General features: G+C 41.7%; 1 protein-coding gene across 27 annotated transcripts in view; it reads left to right on the forward strand.

The window, feature by feature from the left end:
- Nucleotides 1-15682, forward strand: part of POU2F3 (POU class 2 homeobox 3) — an 86573-nt gene that overhangs the window by 47659 nt on the left and 23232 nt on the right. The window contains exon 7 of one of the 27 annotated variants that reach the window (XM_081541564.1): nucleotides 6454-6566. The exons of the other annotated variants lie outside the window; for them this stretch is intronic. Within the exon in view, the coding sequence (XP_081397690.1) occupies nucleotides 6477-6566 (90 nt within the window). The 5' untranslated portion in view covers nucleotides 6454-6476. The remainder of the gene's footprint in view (nucleotides 1-6453; nucleotides 6567-15682) is intronic. 27 annotated transcript variants of the gene reach the window in all.

Raw genomic sequence — 15682 nt, forward strand, 5'->3', positions numbered from 1 at the left:
ATGTAGCTTACACTGTCAATTGTGTGGGTTCAGCCAACCATTTTGCCTGGAGTCCTGTCACAGGCTTATAAGGGTAACAGGATAGATATGTACTCAGTAAAAGTTGAACCAAAAGGCAAACCCCATGTCAAACAGCTACTCAGAACCATTGCAGTGCCTCAGTTATCCAGAGAGCCCGCAGCCTCACCTATTTAGAATCCAACTGAGAGTAAAAAGGAAGCCAGTGAGACTTGGAGCCAGATGGTTTCTCAAGAGCCTTGAACTCTTATTTTAGAAACAGCTGTAACAAGCTTAACTATCTGGTTTTTCTAGCCCTTAGCAAATAAAAGTTGCGAAGTTAAACTGGCAAGGGGGGCCGCTAGAAGCAAGGATACCAACAGTAGGATAAAAACCTGGTTGTGAGAAAGGAGGCAAAAAACGTGGAAAAAGGCAGAGCTGCAAAAAAAAAAAAAGGCAATTCAGAGCCATTTAGTGCTACAGCCAGCAGAGGCCAAACACTTCAGTGTCCCTGAGGGCGTGATTGCTTTTAAAAAGTGTTCACAATTGTGATTGCGTCATTGACTAAATTACCTTTCTGGTACCCTTTAAGGGAAAGAAGGGATGTGTATAATACTTTTTAGTAAGATCTCTATTCAAAATTCTATTCCATGAATCAAGGCAAACTGGAAGTGGTCAAACAGGAGATGGCAAGAGTGAACGTTGACATTCTAGGAATCAGCGAACTAAGATGGACTGGAATGGGTGAATTTAACTCAGATGACCATTATATCTACTACTGTGGGCAAGAATCCCTTAGAAGAAATGGAGTAGCCATCATGGTCAACAGAAGAGTCCGAAATGCAGTACTTGGATGCAATCTCAAAAACGACAGAATGATCTCTGTTCGCTTCCAAGGCAAACCGTTCAATATCACGGTAATCCAAGTCTATGCCCCGACCAGTAACGCCGAAGAAGCTGAAGTTGAACGATTCTATGAAGACCTACAAGACCTTCTAGAACTAACACCCAAAAAAAGATGTCCTTTTCATTATAGGGGACTGGAATGCAAAAGTAGGAAGTAAAGAAACACCTGGCGTAACAGGCAGGTTTGGCTTTGGAGTACAGAATGAAGCAGGGCAAAGGCTAATAGAGTTTTGCCACGAGAACGCACTGGTAATAACAAACACCCTATTCCAACAACACAAGAGAAGACTCTACACATCACCTGGACATCACCAGATGGTCAACACCGAAATCAGATTGATTATATTCTTTGCAGCCAAAGATGGAGAAGCTCTATACAGTCAGCAAAAACAAGACCGGGAGCAGACTGTGGCTCAGATCATGAACTGCTTATTGCCAAATTCAGACTTAAATTGAAGAAAGTAGGGAAAACCACTAGACCATTCAGGTATGACCTAGATCAAATCCCTTATGAGTATACAGTGGAAGTGACAAATAGATTTAAGGGACTAGACCTGATAGACAGAATGCCTGATGAACTATGGACAGAGGTTCGTGACATTGTACAGGAGACAGGGATCAAGAAAATCCCCATGGAAAAGAAATGCAAAAAAGCAAAATGGCTGTCTGAGGAGGCCTTACAGATAGCTGGGAAGAGAAGAGAAGCGAAAAGCAAAGGAGAAAAGGAAAGATATTCTCATCTGAATGCAGAGTTCCAAAGAATAGCAAGGAGAGATAAGAAAGCCTTCCTCAGCGATCAGTGCAAAAAAATAGAGGAAAACAACAGATTGGGAAAGACTAGAGACCTCTTCAAGAAAATTAGAGATACCAAGGGAACATGTCACGCAAGATAGGCTCGATAAAGGACAGAAATGGTATGGACCTAACAGAAGCAGAAGATATTAAGAAGAGGTGGCAAGAATACACAGAAGAACTGTACAAAAAAGATCTTCACCACACAGATAATCACGATGGTGTGATCACTCACCTAGAGCCAGACATCTTGGAATGTGAAGTCAAGTGGGCCTTAGAAAGCATCACTACGAACAAAGCTAGTGGAGGTGATGGAATTCCAGTTGAGCTATTTCAAATCCTCAAAGGTGATGCTGTGAAAGTGCTGCACTCGATATGCCAGCAAATTTGGAAAACTCAGCAGTGGCCACAGGACTGGAAGAGGTCAGTCTTCGTTCCAATCCCAAAGAAAGGCAATGCCAAAGAATGCTCAAACTACCGCACAATTGCACTCATCTCACATGCTAGTAAAGTAATGCTCAAAATTCTCCAAGCCAGGCTTCAGCAATACGTGACCCGTGAACTTCCAGATGTTCAAGCTGGTTTTAGAAAAGGCAGAGGAACCAGAGATCAAATTGCCAATATCCGCTGGATCATCGAAAAAGCAAGAGAGTTCCAGAAAAACATCTATTTCTGCTTTATTGACTATGCCAAAGCCTTTGACTGTGTGGATCACAATAAACTGTGGAAAATTCTGAAAGAGATGGGAATACCAGACCATCTGACCTGTCTCCTGAGAAACCTGTATGCAGGTCAGGAAGCAACAGTTAGAAGTGGACATGGAACAACAGACTGGTTCCAAATAGGAAAAGGAGTACGTCAAGGCTGTATATTGTCACCCTGCTTATTTAACTTATATGCAGAGTACATCATGAGAAACGCTGGGCTGGAAGAAACACAAGCTGGAATCAAGATTGCCGGGAGAAATATCAATAACCTCAGATATGCGGATGACACCACCCTTATGGCAGAAAGTGAAGAAGAACTAAAGAGCCTCTTGATGAAGGTGAAGGAGGAGAGTGAAAAAGTTGGCTTAAAGCTCAACGTTCAGAAAACTAAGATCATGGCATCTGGTCCCATCACTCCATGGGAAATAGATGGAGAAACAGTGGAAACAGTGTCAGACTTTACTTTTTTGGGCTCCAGAATCACTGCTGATGGTGACTGCAGCCATGAAATTAAAAGACGCTTACTCCTTGGAAGGAAGGTTATGGCCAACCTAGATAGCATGTTTAAAAGCAGAGACATTACTTTGCCAACAAAAGTCCGTCTAGTCAAGGCTATGGTTTTTCCAGTGGTCATGTATGGATGTGAGAGTTGGACGGTGAAGAAAGCTGAGCGCCGAAGAATTGATGCTTTTGAACTGTGGTGTTGGAGAAGACTCTTGAGAGTTTCTTGGACTGCAAGGAGATCCAATCAATCCATCCTAAAAGAGATCAATCCTGGGTGTTCATTGGAAGGTCTGATGTTGAAGCTGAAGCTCCAATACTTTGGCCACCTCATGCGAAGGGTTGACTCATTGGAAAAGACCCTAATGCTGGGTAGGATTGGGGGCGGGAGGAGAAGGGGACGACAGAGGATGAGATGGTTGGATGGCATCACCGACTCGATGGACATGGGTTTGGGTAGACTCCGGGAGTTGGTGATGGACAGAGAGGCCTGGCGTGCTGCAATTCATGGGGTCGCAGAGAGTCGGACACGACTGAGCGACTGAACTGAACTGAACTATTCAAAAATGAAATCAATAAATATCTATTTAAAACTGAAAGAAAGACTTGGAGCTACAAAGGATAGATTTTAGTGATTGAAAATGCACTTATTTGGGGAGGTTTTCTCAGGAAATTTAGGAATTTTGAAAGATGTGTTTGTTGTTTTGTTTTGTTTTTAATTGACGCATAGTTTATTTATAATATTATATCAGTTTCAGTTAGACAACATAGTGATTCAAAATGTTTATATATTATACTTCATTTATTATATAATACTGGCTATAGTCTGGGTGCTGTACAGTATATCCTTGTAGCTTGTTTATTTTATACATAGTAGTTTGTACTTCTTCATCCTCTACCCCTGTCTTGCTCCTCTCCGCTTCTCTCTCCCCACTGGTAACCACTAGTTTGTTCTCTATCTGTGAATCTGTTTCTGTTTTGTTATATTCATTCATTTGTTTAATTGGGTTGGCCAAAAACTCATTTGGGTTTTTCCGAAAAAAGTTATGGTAAAACTGGAATGAACTTTTTGGCCAACTCAATATTTTTTAGATTCTAAATATAAAGTGGCAACATGCAGTATTTTTCTTTCTCTTTCTGACTTATTTCAATAAGTATAATACCCTCCAGGTCCATCCATGTTGTTGCAAATGGCAAAATTTCATCCTTTTTATGGCTGAGTAATAGTCCACCAGTATATGTATACCACTTCTTTATCTATTCATCTGTTGATGGACAATTAGGTTGGGTTGCTTCAGTATATTGCCAGTTGTAAGTAATTGCTGCTATGAACATTGGAGAGCATATATCTTTTTGAATTAGCATTTTCATCTTCTTTGGATATATACCTAGTGCTGGAATTGCAGAATCATACAGTAGTACTATTTTCAGTTTTCTTAAGAATCTCCATACTGTTTTCCACAGTGGCTGCACCAATTTACATTTACACCAACAGTGCACAAGGGTTCTCTTCTCTCTACATCCTCACCGACATTTGTTATTTATGATTTTTTTGATGATAGCCATTCTGACAGGCATGAAGTGATATCTCACTGCGGTTTTGATTTGCATTTCTCTACTGATTAGCAATGTCGAGCATACTTTTCATGTGTCTGTTGGCCATCTGTGTGTTTTCTTTGGAAAAATGTCTATTCAGTTCTTCTTCCCAGATTTTAATCGAGTTGTTTGATTTTTTTACATTAAGTTGTATGAGTTGTTTATATATTTTAGATATCGACCCCTTATTGGTCACATCATTTGCAAATATTTTCTCCCATTCAGTAGGTTGTCTTTATGTTTGTCAATGGTTTCCTTCACAAAAGCTTTTTAAGCTTAAATAGGTCTCATTTGTTTATTTAATTTTTAAAATTTTATTTTGCCTTAGGAGACAGATCAAAAAAAATATTGCTGCAATTTATGTTAAAGAGTGTTTGTCCTACTTTTTTTCTAGGAGTTTAATGGGTTTTGGTCTTACATTTAGGTCTTTGATCCATTTTGAGTTTATTTTTGTATATGGTGTGAAAAAAATATTCTAATTTAATTCTTTTACATGTAGCTGCCCAGCTTTTCCAGTACCACTTATTGACAGTATTAGTCACTCAGTCATGTCTGACTCTTTGTGATCCCATGGATTGTAGCCCACCAGGCTCCTCTGAGGTCCATGGAATTCTCCAGGCAGGGATACTGGAGTGGGTAGCCATTTCCGTCTCCAGGAGAAGTGTCCAACCCAGGGATCAAACCTGGGTCTCCCACATTGCAGGCATATTCTTTACCATCTGAGCCACTAGGGAAGTTCTTATTGAAGAGACCACCTTTTTCTCATTGTATATTCTTGCCTCCAGTGTTGTAGATTGACTGTAAATCCATGAGTTTATTTCTGAGTTCTGTATTCTGTTCCATTGATCTATGTGTGTTTCTGTGCCATTACCATGCTTTTTTTTTTTTTTGGATTACTGTATTTTTGTAGTATAGTCTGAAGTCAGGGGGATTGTGCTACCTTTAGCTCTTTACTTTCTCAACATTATTTTGGCTCTTCAAGGCCTTTTGTGCTTCCGTACCAATTTTAAAATCACCTCTTCTAGTTCTGTGAATAATGCCATTGGTATTTTGATAGGGATTGCATTGAATCTATAGATTACCTTGATCATTTTAACAGTATTAATTATTTTAATCCATAACATGTTATACCCTTCCATCTGTTTATGTCATCTTCAATTTCTTTCATCAGTTTTGAGTACATGTCTTTTACCTCCTTAATTGGATTTACTCCTAGGTACTTTATTCTTTTTGATGTGATTTTAAATGGGATTGTTTTAATATCTCTTGCTGATAGTTCACTGTTAGTGTTTAGAAATGCAACAGATTTCTGTATATTAATTTTGTATCCTGCAACTTTATCAAATTCATTGATAAACTCTAGAAGTTTTTTGGTGGTGCATTTAGGATTTTCTATGCATAGTATCATGTCATCTGCAAACAGTGACAGTTTTACTTCTTCCTTTCTGGTTTGGGTATCTTTTATTTCTTCATTTTCTAGTTGCTGTGGCTAGGACTTCCAAGACTGTGTTGAATAAAAGTGGGCATCCTTGTGTTTTTCCTAATCTTAGAGGAAATGCCTTCAGTTTTTCACCACCAAGTATGATGTTAGCTATGAATAGGTTATATATGGTCTTTATTATGTTGAGGTATGTTCCCTCTCTACCCACTTTGTGGAGAGTTTTTATCATAGATGCTGACTTTCATCAAAAGCCTTTTCTGCATGTATTGAGATGATCATATGATTTTTTATTCTTTAATAAATTAAATGTGATATATTACATTTGTTGATTTGTGAATATTGAACCATCCTTGTAGCCCTGGAATAAATCCCAGTCACAGTGTATGGTCACAGTGTATGATTCTTTTAATGTATTGTTGGATTCAGTTTGTCAATATTTTGTTGAAGATTTTTGCATCAGTGTTCATCAGTAATACTGGCTTATAATTTTCTTTTTTGTGAGTTCTTTGTCAGGTACTGTTTAAGGGAAAGTAGAGATGTATATGATACAAGATCTGTGTTCAAAAATGAAACCAACAGGAAAGAGGAAGAGAAGAAAATCATATAGTAGAATTTATCCCAGGAAGGTAAAGTTGATTTTATAATAAAACGTCAGTTGTGTAATTAATCACAAACAGAAGTCAAAAATTATGTGATTATCTCAAAAAAATGAAGAAAAAAAGCACTTGATAAAATTAAACACCCATTCACGGTTTTAAAATTTAAAAAGCTCAGTAACTAGAAATTTAAAAAATTTTTTTTAATCTGATAAAGGATATCTTAAAAAAAATACCAACTCTAACATACTTAATGATGAAATGTGATGTTGAGAAGAAGACAAAAATATCCACTACCATTACTTTTATCAAATTATCTTGGAAGTCTAAGCCAGAGCAATAAGGTAAAGGTAGAAAATAAAAATAAAAAGTGTAAAGTTTAGAAAAAAAGTAAAGCTATCTTTATTCACAGAAAACTATTGACCAAATTGTGTAAGTAGAAAATTCAAAAGATCTTACAAGGAGGCTGTTAAATTAATAAGTGCATGTAATAAAGATAATGATTATCTGATCAGTATGTGAAAAGCAAGTGTATGTCTATATTCCACAGCAAACAAGTTAAAAATGAAACTGTAAACACATTTACAACAGTATCAGAAAAATCAGATCCTAGAGGTGCAATACTTCTATTCTGAAAACTATAAGATATTACTGAGAGAAATTAGAATATTCAAATAATAGGCTAAATTTATCATTAAGAAGATCTACTATAATAAAGGTGTCTATTTCCCTCAAATTAATCTATTCATAATGCAATCCCTATTAAAATGCTGGAAGGTGAAAAAAAAATGAAACCAATAAATAGCTATCCAAAACTGAAATAAAGTCTTTGGATATGTAAGAGATAGATTTCAGGGACTGAAAATCCACTTATTGGGGAAGATTCCTCAGAAAATCCTAGAAATTTGAAAGATGTGTTGCCTTTTGAATCAGATAACCTGAGTTCAAATTAGAGCTCTCCTGCTAGCCAGCCATGTACCTTGGATACATCATATACCTTTCATGAACCTGTTTTCCTCAACAGTAAAACAAGAATAGCATCACTTGCCTTTTCAATCTCATGGGAATATTCTGAAAATCAACCAAACTGATATGTTTGAAAGTGCTTTGTAAACTGTAGAGCTTCATGGAAAGGTATAAGCGAGGGCTGTAGGCCACATCCAGGTGTGGCCTCTTGGTAGATGATTCAAGTTGTGGCAGGAGAAGGAGATGGATTCCCAGTTATTGATTTAAAAACACACACACACACACACACACACACACACACACACACACACACACAACAAACATATCTATCTGCATATATGTGTGTTTATTTAGAAAATGTGCCCCTAAATGTCTCAAGACATTTCTTTCACCAGGTAAAAGAGGAAACTATCACTAACTTGAATACCTTAGGAACTGAAATCTTCCAAACTCAAGCACTGAAATTTGGAGTTCTTTCTCTTTTTAATCTTATTAATATTTTTTTTTCTAATTTAAAATGAATAATTACCTTTGAAAATTAGGACATTGCAGAAATATTTGACTTAGTGAATACCTTCTGGAACCCCAAATACTCTCCTTGCATCTGTTCTTAGCAACTGGATTGACTCTGGTCTTTCAGAATTTTTTCTGTGTTAGTTCTTTGTGTCCTTCAGGCATTCAACAGAGAATTCCTGAAGTAGTCCTTTGTTACAGAGGATCAATCTTTAGGGGCGGAAATATATTTTCGATCCTAAAAACTTGCCATTCCATATCTGCCTCTCCGTTCTTACTGTTTTGGCCTTAGGCATGTCCTCAGCAGTTCTTTTCCTAGACTGTCGTGATAAACAGCTCTAATTAATTCCCCTGCTCACAGGTATCATCTCTTCAAATCCATTTCCCGTACAGCTGTTAGCATAATCAAACTGCGTGAAAATCTCGCAAGTCCCTGCCCTTTGCTCGAGTTACACTTTGTCCCCGAGTCCAGCCTCAGCTCCTTTGCGTGATCCACAGGGCCTCTGTCATCAGGCCCTGGCTGCTTGCCCCGGCCTCTCCCACTCCACGCTGTGGCAGCACTGAATTGCTCGTCGCTCTTGAACATGAAGTCGTTTCGTCATCTGTGACTGTGGACAAGCTGCTCCCACTTCCTGGCATGCTCTGCTTTCCCTTCTGCTGAACCCCTCTTCATTCTTCAAGGCTCCTCAGAGATTCCCACTTCTCCTCTCTGGAGCCTTCCTATCTCACCCCTCTTTTTCTGGTTATTTGTCCTCTGCCCTGACAAAGCAACTGACAACCTTCCCATGAGACCACCACAGCACTGCCTTCCCATTGCCTTCGGTATTGCACTGTAGGTGATGTTTTTGTTTGTTTCAATTCATTACTTGTCTATTTTTTAAAGCTTTTAATTTTATACTGGAGTGACACTGGTCAACAATGCTGTGATAGCTTCAGGTGGACAGCAAAGGGACTCAGCCATACACATACATGTATCTCTTCTCCCCCAAATTCCCCTCCTAGCCAGGCTATGTAGGTGACTGCTTTTTTACTTGCCATCTCCTAATTGATCTGGGAGGTCCCTATTCACCTTTGTGTCACAGTTACCCTTGGTATACAATAGGTGCATACTAAATGTTTATTGAACTAAACTGGGAAGGGGAACTTTATGAGGCAGAAAAAGCTACATTTAAAGCCACTTGGAAGACCATGTACTCCGCTGCTACTGGAGCAGACATGGGATCAGAGGGCCACAGAGGCACATCACTTTATCCAGGGCACAAGAAGAATACAAGAGACAAGGACCTCAGCCTTACTTAGAAGACTATTCTCAAATATGAACGTTACCGGGGAAAGCCTTTTACTTGCATTTATAGTCAACGCTCAGTCTTTCAGAGGCAGGCTTCCAGGTCACAGGCAGTTCCCCAGGGGATGCCAAATAGAATCCCATTCAGACTTGTTGAAAGTTTACTTTTGATCACTATGTCAGCCCCACATCCATGTAAAAATCCCAGGTTCCACTTGTGGAAACCTGTACGCCAACTGTGTACCACATGTGAAAACAGCATGGCCCACTGAGGAGGCAGAGGTCAACAAGTTCATTTTTAGGTGGGAAGTTCTGGGTGGAAACAGAATGGGATGACTTACAGAGCGGTATGGGCAAAAGAAGGGAGAGTCTGGGGGCCAAAGATCCAAATAGAAAGTCAGGCTCTGCTCTTCCTGGCTGTGTGATGGGCCTATTAATTTCTCTAGTCTTGGTTCCTACATCTGTAAAAATGGTTTGATAAGATTATTTTCCTCATTGGGTTATCATGAATAATAAATGATGGTACATTTGAAAGTACTTTTATTTTTATTATAATTTTATTTATTTATTTTTGGCTGTGCTGGGTCTTCATTGCTGCATGGACTTTTCTCTAGTTGTAGAGAGCAGGAGCTGGTCTCTAGTTGCAGCGTGTGGGTTTTTTATTGCAGTGGCTTCTTTCGTTGCGGAGCACTTGCTCTGGGCACATGTGCCCCCATTGGTTGTAGCACACAGTTGTGGTTTGCAGGCTCTAGAGCACAGGCTCAGTAGTCATGGCACACAGACTTAGTTGCTCCGTGATTTTTGGCATCTTCCTGGTCCAAGGATCGAACCCATGTCTCATGCACTGGCAGGTGGTTCTTTACCACTGAGCCCCCCGGGAAGCCCTAAAGTATTTTTAAAATATTACTTTTTCCCTTTCTTGAACTGATGCTCTTGGAACTAATCTATGTAGCACTTCATGACTGCAAGTTGGTGCTGTGTGTGTGCATATGTGCCTGTGTGTCCAGGATGAGCTGGACACCTGTCCATCCTTTTATTAGTCTCCTTTGGACCCCAGAGTACAATATATACTACTGTGAGAATATCGTGGTGTGGCTGAGCCTTCTCTTTCCCTGCCCCATCTCTCTTCCTCATGATGAGCGAGGAAAAGAGCAAATGTCAACCCCCTTGGAGTTAATTTGTCCGTGTGAAAGTCAAGGGAATACAAAAATGCTGGTTCCCAAACCAAGTGTATCAGGTTACACATCACGTAGATGTGAGCTTTATCTCATCTAAACCTTACCCTGTGTAGTAATGGAGAACTCTGAATCAGGATTAAGATTAAATCTTATTAGAGCAATGGGATTAGGGTTACTATTGAGTTACTTCAGGAGCCAGAATGGGCAACAATCCCAGAGTGATAGCAACAGAAGACAGAGTCATGCCACTGTGTAGAGGAGTAGACTGAATACTGGGTGGAAAGTTAGGAGACCTGTTCTTAGGGGCCCTGACATGGTCTCCAGGCTTGGCTTGACTGCATCTCTAGCTCGGTTGCCCTGATAGGTGATTTCTCCTCTGGAGAAATCAGAGTCAGAGCTGTAAAATGAACCATTTGAACCAGGTTGTATCTACACTTCCTTTGAGTTCTGATGGGAAAGGGAGGGAATCAACGCTTGTTGAATGTCTGCCATGCATTTGACAACAATCTGCACAAAGCTACCTTGAAGAGTCTATGGTTTTATCACACATGGTAGTCAGGTTTATATAGAACTATGCAATCAGATAGATGTGGATTGAAATCCCAGATTTACCAGCAGTAAGTAACTTTTAGCAAGTTTCTTAACTTTTCTAAGCCTCAGTCTTTTCATCTGTAAAATGGATCTAGTGACTCAATAAACATACCTGTGTGCTCACACGTCAACTCCAACTCTCTCTTTTATACATGACAAATGTCTTAAGTAGATTCCATCGGGTGTATTTTCTTCCTTTCATGGATGCATAATCTAGGCCTAGAGAGATGAGTAAAATAACTAATTATAAGATCATGCAGGTCTTTAGAGGCAGAGGTGGAGCCCAAAGTTAGGTCTCCTGGTTAATTCTGAGCCTTATGCTTGTTTCCTGGATGTGTTCTTTTTTTTCCCACCCCCTGCTCTGAAATGAAGCACAAGGTCCTTCCATGATAGGCAGCCCAGTGTATGCAGAAGAACCCAGTGTGATGACAGCCAGCATTCACACATCAGATAGTTCCCAAGAATAGCCACTGGCAAAAGGTTTTCAGAGTTTGATTCCATGCTCAGCCTTTCTAGCCCCAGCCCTCCCCACCCCTACTTCCGGCCATTTCACTTATTTGGGGGGCAGAACAGCCATCTATGAGGGTAAATCAACAGTTCTCTGTGACACTCCTTTCCAGTCAAAGAGCCAGAGAGGCACTCCACGCCTCTTGTCGACTAGGTAGGTGGCCAGAATAACTAGAAGACTCTGATTCAAAAGAGATCAGGGTTAGGAATTCCCTGGCTGTCCAGTGATTAGGACTCAGCACTTTCACTGCCGCCACCCAGGTTTAGTCCCTGGTTAGGGAACTAAGATCCTGCAAGTCAAGTGGAGAGGCCAAAAAAAAAAAAAAAAAATCAGAGTCTAAAAAGAGAGCTAGCATTAATCCAGCTCTTCATTGGAAGCAAATGCTGCTGGTGTCTCCAGAGGGCTCGAAAGCAGTACAAGATTAAAGTGGTTCAAGTCCTGGGCACCAAAAATAATCTGTGAGGATGTGACCTCCAAGAGAGCATAGCCCCTTCCTAGAGTTTTTAAACTTGAAGGCACGGACCTATCTATATGCCAGAGGGAGAAGAAAACTTTTATGGGCTTAAAATGATGGGGTTTTTTCAGACATGTGTCAGCACTAGCAGTGCTATGTGCTAAGAACTGAAGCCAAAGCATTAAATAACAGGACTGATAAGCATGTTGCATTTCCAGAGGAGGTACAAGCAGGAAAAACAAGGAGGCCTCTATGGAAAGCTTCTTTTCAGGAAGGAACAACTCCAAGTGGCCCCACCCTCCTAAGAAATTGTATGTTTCTTAAAGGACTCCATGTCTCCTCACTTCATCACTCTTTTGTCTAGAAGTTCGGTGCTGTCCAAGAGAAAATTCCAAAGTGTATAGGCAAAGGTGCATCTAGGAACTTCTCTGGTGGTACTGTGGATAAGAATCCACCTGCCAATGCAGGGGACAGGGGTTCCATCCCTGATCTGGGAAGATTCCACATGCCTCGGAGCAACTAAGCTAGTGTGTCACAACTCCTGAGCCCACATGCTGCAGCTCTTGAAGCCTGAACGCCTAGGGCCTGTGCTCTACAACAAGATTTCTTACTGTTTAGTTGCTAAGTTGTGTCCGACTCTTTTGCAACACCACGGCCTGTAGCCCACCAAGCTCATCTGTCTGTGAGATTTCCCAAGCAAGAATGCTGGAATGGGTTGCCATTTCCTTCTCCCAGGGATCTTCACTACCCAGGGATCAAACTCGCATCTCCTGCACTGGAGGCAGATTCTTTACCACTAAGGTACTTGGGAAGCCCACTCTACAAGAGAAGCTACCACAATGGGAAGTCCATGCACCGCAACAAAGAGTAGCCCCCACTCACCACAGCAGAGAAAACCCTCGCACCGCAATGAAGACCCAGCACACCTAATTGAAAAGAAAACACCCGCAAAACTGTTTTTTAAAGAAGGTGCATCTAGGCTGGTCTGTCATAGACCTGACTAGACCTCATCCAGTCCATCTCTTCTCCCCAGGCACTTCTCACGGGGACCCAAAGGGATGGGAGCCTTGCACTCATGGGAAGCAGTCAAGAGCCATGGAGAAAGGAGAGTCCCTTGGGCAAAAATACAGCCAGCATCTCTTAGGGGACCCTTAGCCTTGTTCATCTGAGTTACCTGCCTGCCCCATTCCACCACTTGCAATGTATTTTAAGAATTGTTCATTAGCAAAATGTATGTCAACCCTTTTATAGATCAGTCACAAAACAGAAACTCTTCTTCACCACTCTGGAGAAGTATAGAAGCGGCGGTGGGGGGAGGGGGGGAGGGAGAAATAACAACAACAAAAAAAATCTTGCCTGTAATTGAAGGCAGGTTGGGAGATGTTCACGCTTTGAAATTCTCCTTCTTGTGAAATGTTTATGAAACACTTTCCACAAACGAGTTATGCAACTGGCACTACAGCTTTGATCATTTTCATCACCAGTGATATATTCATTAGTGTCGGGCTGTTTTCCCCCCGGGAGAGGGCCATGTGAAATGTCACAGGGAGGGGGCTAAGGCTAAGTACTCCAGCCCCCTGTGCCCCATCAGGTGGTTAATAAGGAGGTTCAAGTGTATGTGTGGATCACAGCATCACCTTTTCCATCACCTATAGTCTGTTCTCTCTCTCATCCCCGGAAAGTGTGTAGTACTGTTTTGTAGAAAGAGTGCCAGGTGAGGGTCAGAGGACCATTCCCTTGTCGGGGTTTAGCCAGTGCCCTGTTGTGTAACTTTACACCCATCTCTGAAGCACCCCTGGTCTCCGTGAGATAGGAAGATAAGCACTTGTCTTCAAACTTTCTGACTGGGAGGTAAAGGTAAGTAAGGAATGTTTGAAGGGTTTCCAGTTCATCATAAAGGGCTCTCTTTTCCCAGAATGAGACTTTTTATTGCTTTCTATAGCAGGTGATGTCAGGGAGTTCACTGGGATTAGAAAAGATAATCACCCATGATACCTCTTTACCTCTCTGGTCACTACCCAAGACTCAGTGTAACACCATTGCATAGCATGATGGGTGGAGAAGATCCTAAACTAACTGTGTCTAATAGATGGACAGAGTGATCGATGGCCTTGACTGGGCCTTGACGGGGCAGAACCCTCTGTGGTGGCTCATGTCCCCAGGGATCGGTCCATCACAACAGGGCCTGGAGAATTAATCTACTGGCGTGAAAAGACGCTCCAAAGGGACCCTGCAGATGATCTGCACGGTTTCAGGGAGGCTGCGGGTTTGGTGGGGTTTTCACAAGTATGTGGGAAATTGGGTTTTTGTCCAATTCGCCTCTGGTTCTCACATTATAAGTCAATGGGATCCAACAGAAGTCTCTCTATCTCATTGTCCCGATCCACAGCCAACACCCAGTTGCCTGGAAAGGCTCCAGTCTTTTCCATTTGACAGCCATGAGAGGGATTTTTGGATTTGGAAGGGACTTGATTTCTTAGTTTCTTAGCCTCTGAACTCTCAGAGAGTAATCAGAGAAGTGTGCAGGGGGCAGGAGGGGCGTGGGAAGCAGACAGTTGCTGCTGTGTCTTCTCCTCCTGGTCCAGTTCAGCTCTTTCTGAGACTCACTGACCAAAGCGGAGATTTTAGAACTTGTCACAGGAAAAGTCTTCTGCTTTGCTGTCTTTCAAATTGGTTTGTTCAGGATTGCTTTCTTTGGGGTTCACCATCAGCAACTCACACCCAAGGGATAGTAAATGATGAAAAATGAAAGAATAAGGTGTCGATAAAGCAAAAACTCAGAAGAGTAACACACGGAGTTGTCAGAACACCCCCAGGCTAACACCCAGGGGAATGTTTTGCTATCAGGAACCTCATTTTCAGAAGTGGGAGGTCGGCAGGGCCCCTGAAAGAGTGTGGAGGGCAATTGATCCAGGAAGCAGATGAAAGGGTGCATTTTCTTTTATGATGGCACTGGTTTCTGAAATTAGGAGTTGCAGGAAGACCTGGCACTGATTCTAACAGATAGCACTCAGGTTGGAGGCAAAGCGCATGTTTTCAAGCTCTGTCATAGCTGCACCTTCTTATCTCCCCATTGCGCATAATGAGTCTATAAAGGAACCCTGCCACTTGCCTCTGAGCTGGAGCCCTGCCAAGCTGCCTGCGGCGGTTCCACCAGCCTGCTGTGAGCTCCGATTTTCCACGTTGTCCCTCCATCTCCCTTCCTCCATCCTGTCTCACCTATTCCCACTGGGGATGAGGGATGCCCTGGAGAACGAGGGGGCTACAAAAGAGGTGTGTGGTGAAGGGAGGCTTTGCTTAAGTAAAGTCTCCCCTCTGAGCAAAGCTTGAGCTTGGTGGTGATCTGAAATAAGTAGTTTATCATCTATTTTGAGCTTTCAAAAATCTGCTAACGAATGTTTCCCCAGAATCTAGGATGTGAAAACTCTAACTTCTGGGGGAAGAACTAGGACACCAGAGCTTCTTAGATGGAGATGCCAAGTGTGGTGGTGGGGAAGAGCTGAAGGGCATTGGGAGTGGGGATGGAGGATGTTCTGGAGATCACTCCTGGCGGGGGGGTGGGGGGCAGTGCCTTTGGAGTTTTCTGGATGTCTAACTCTCTGCCCCTACTAGGCTGCTTTCTGACACTCTGACTTCCTCCTCTTTGCTTCC

This window comes from Giraffa tippelskirchi, chromosome 11, assembly GCF_054371585.1.
Source record: "Giraffa tippelskirchi isolate mGirTip1 chromosome 11, T2T-mGirTip1v1.2.pri, whole genome shotgun sequence".
Lineage (NCBI taxonomy): Eukaryota > Metazoa > Chordata > Mammalia > Artiodactyla > Giraffidae > Giraffa > Giraffa tippelskirchi.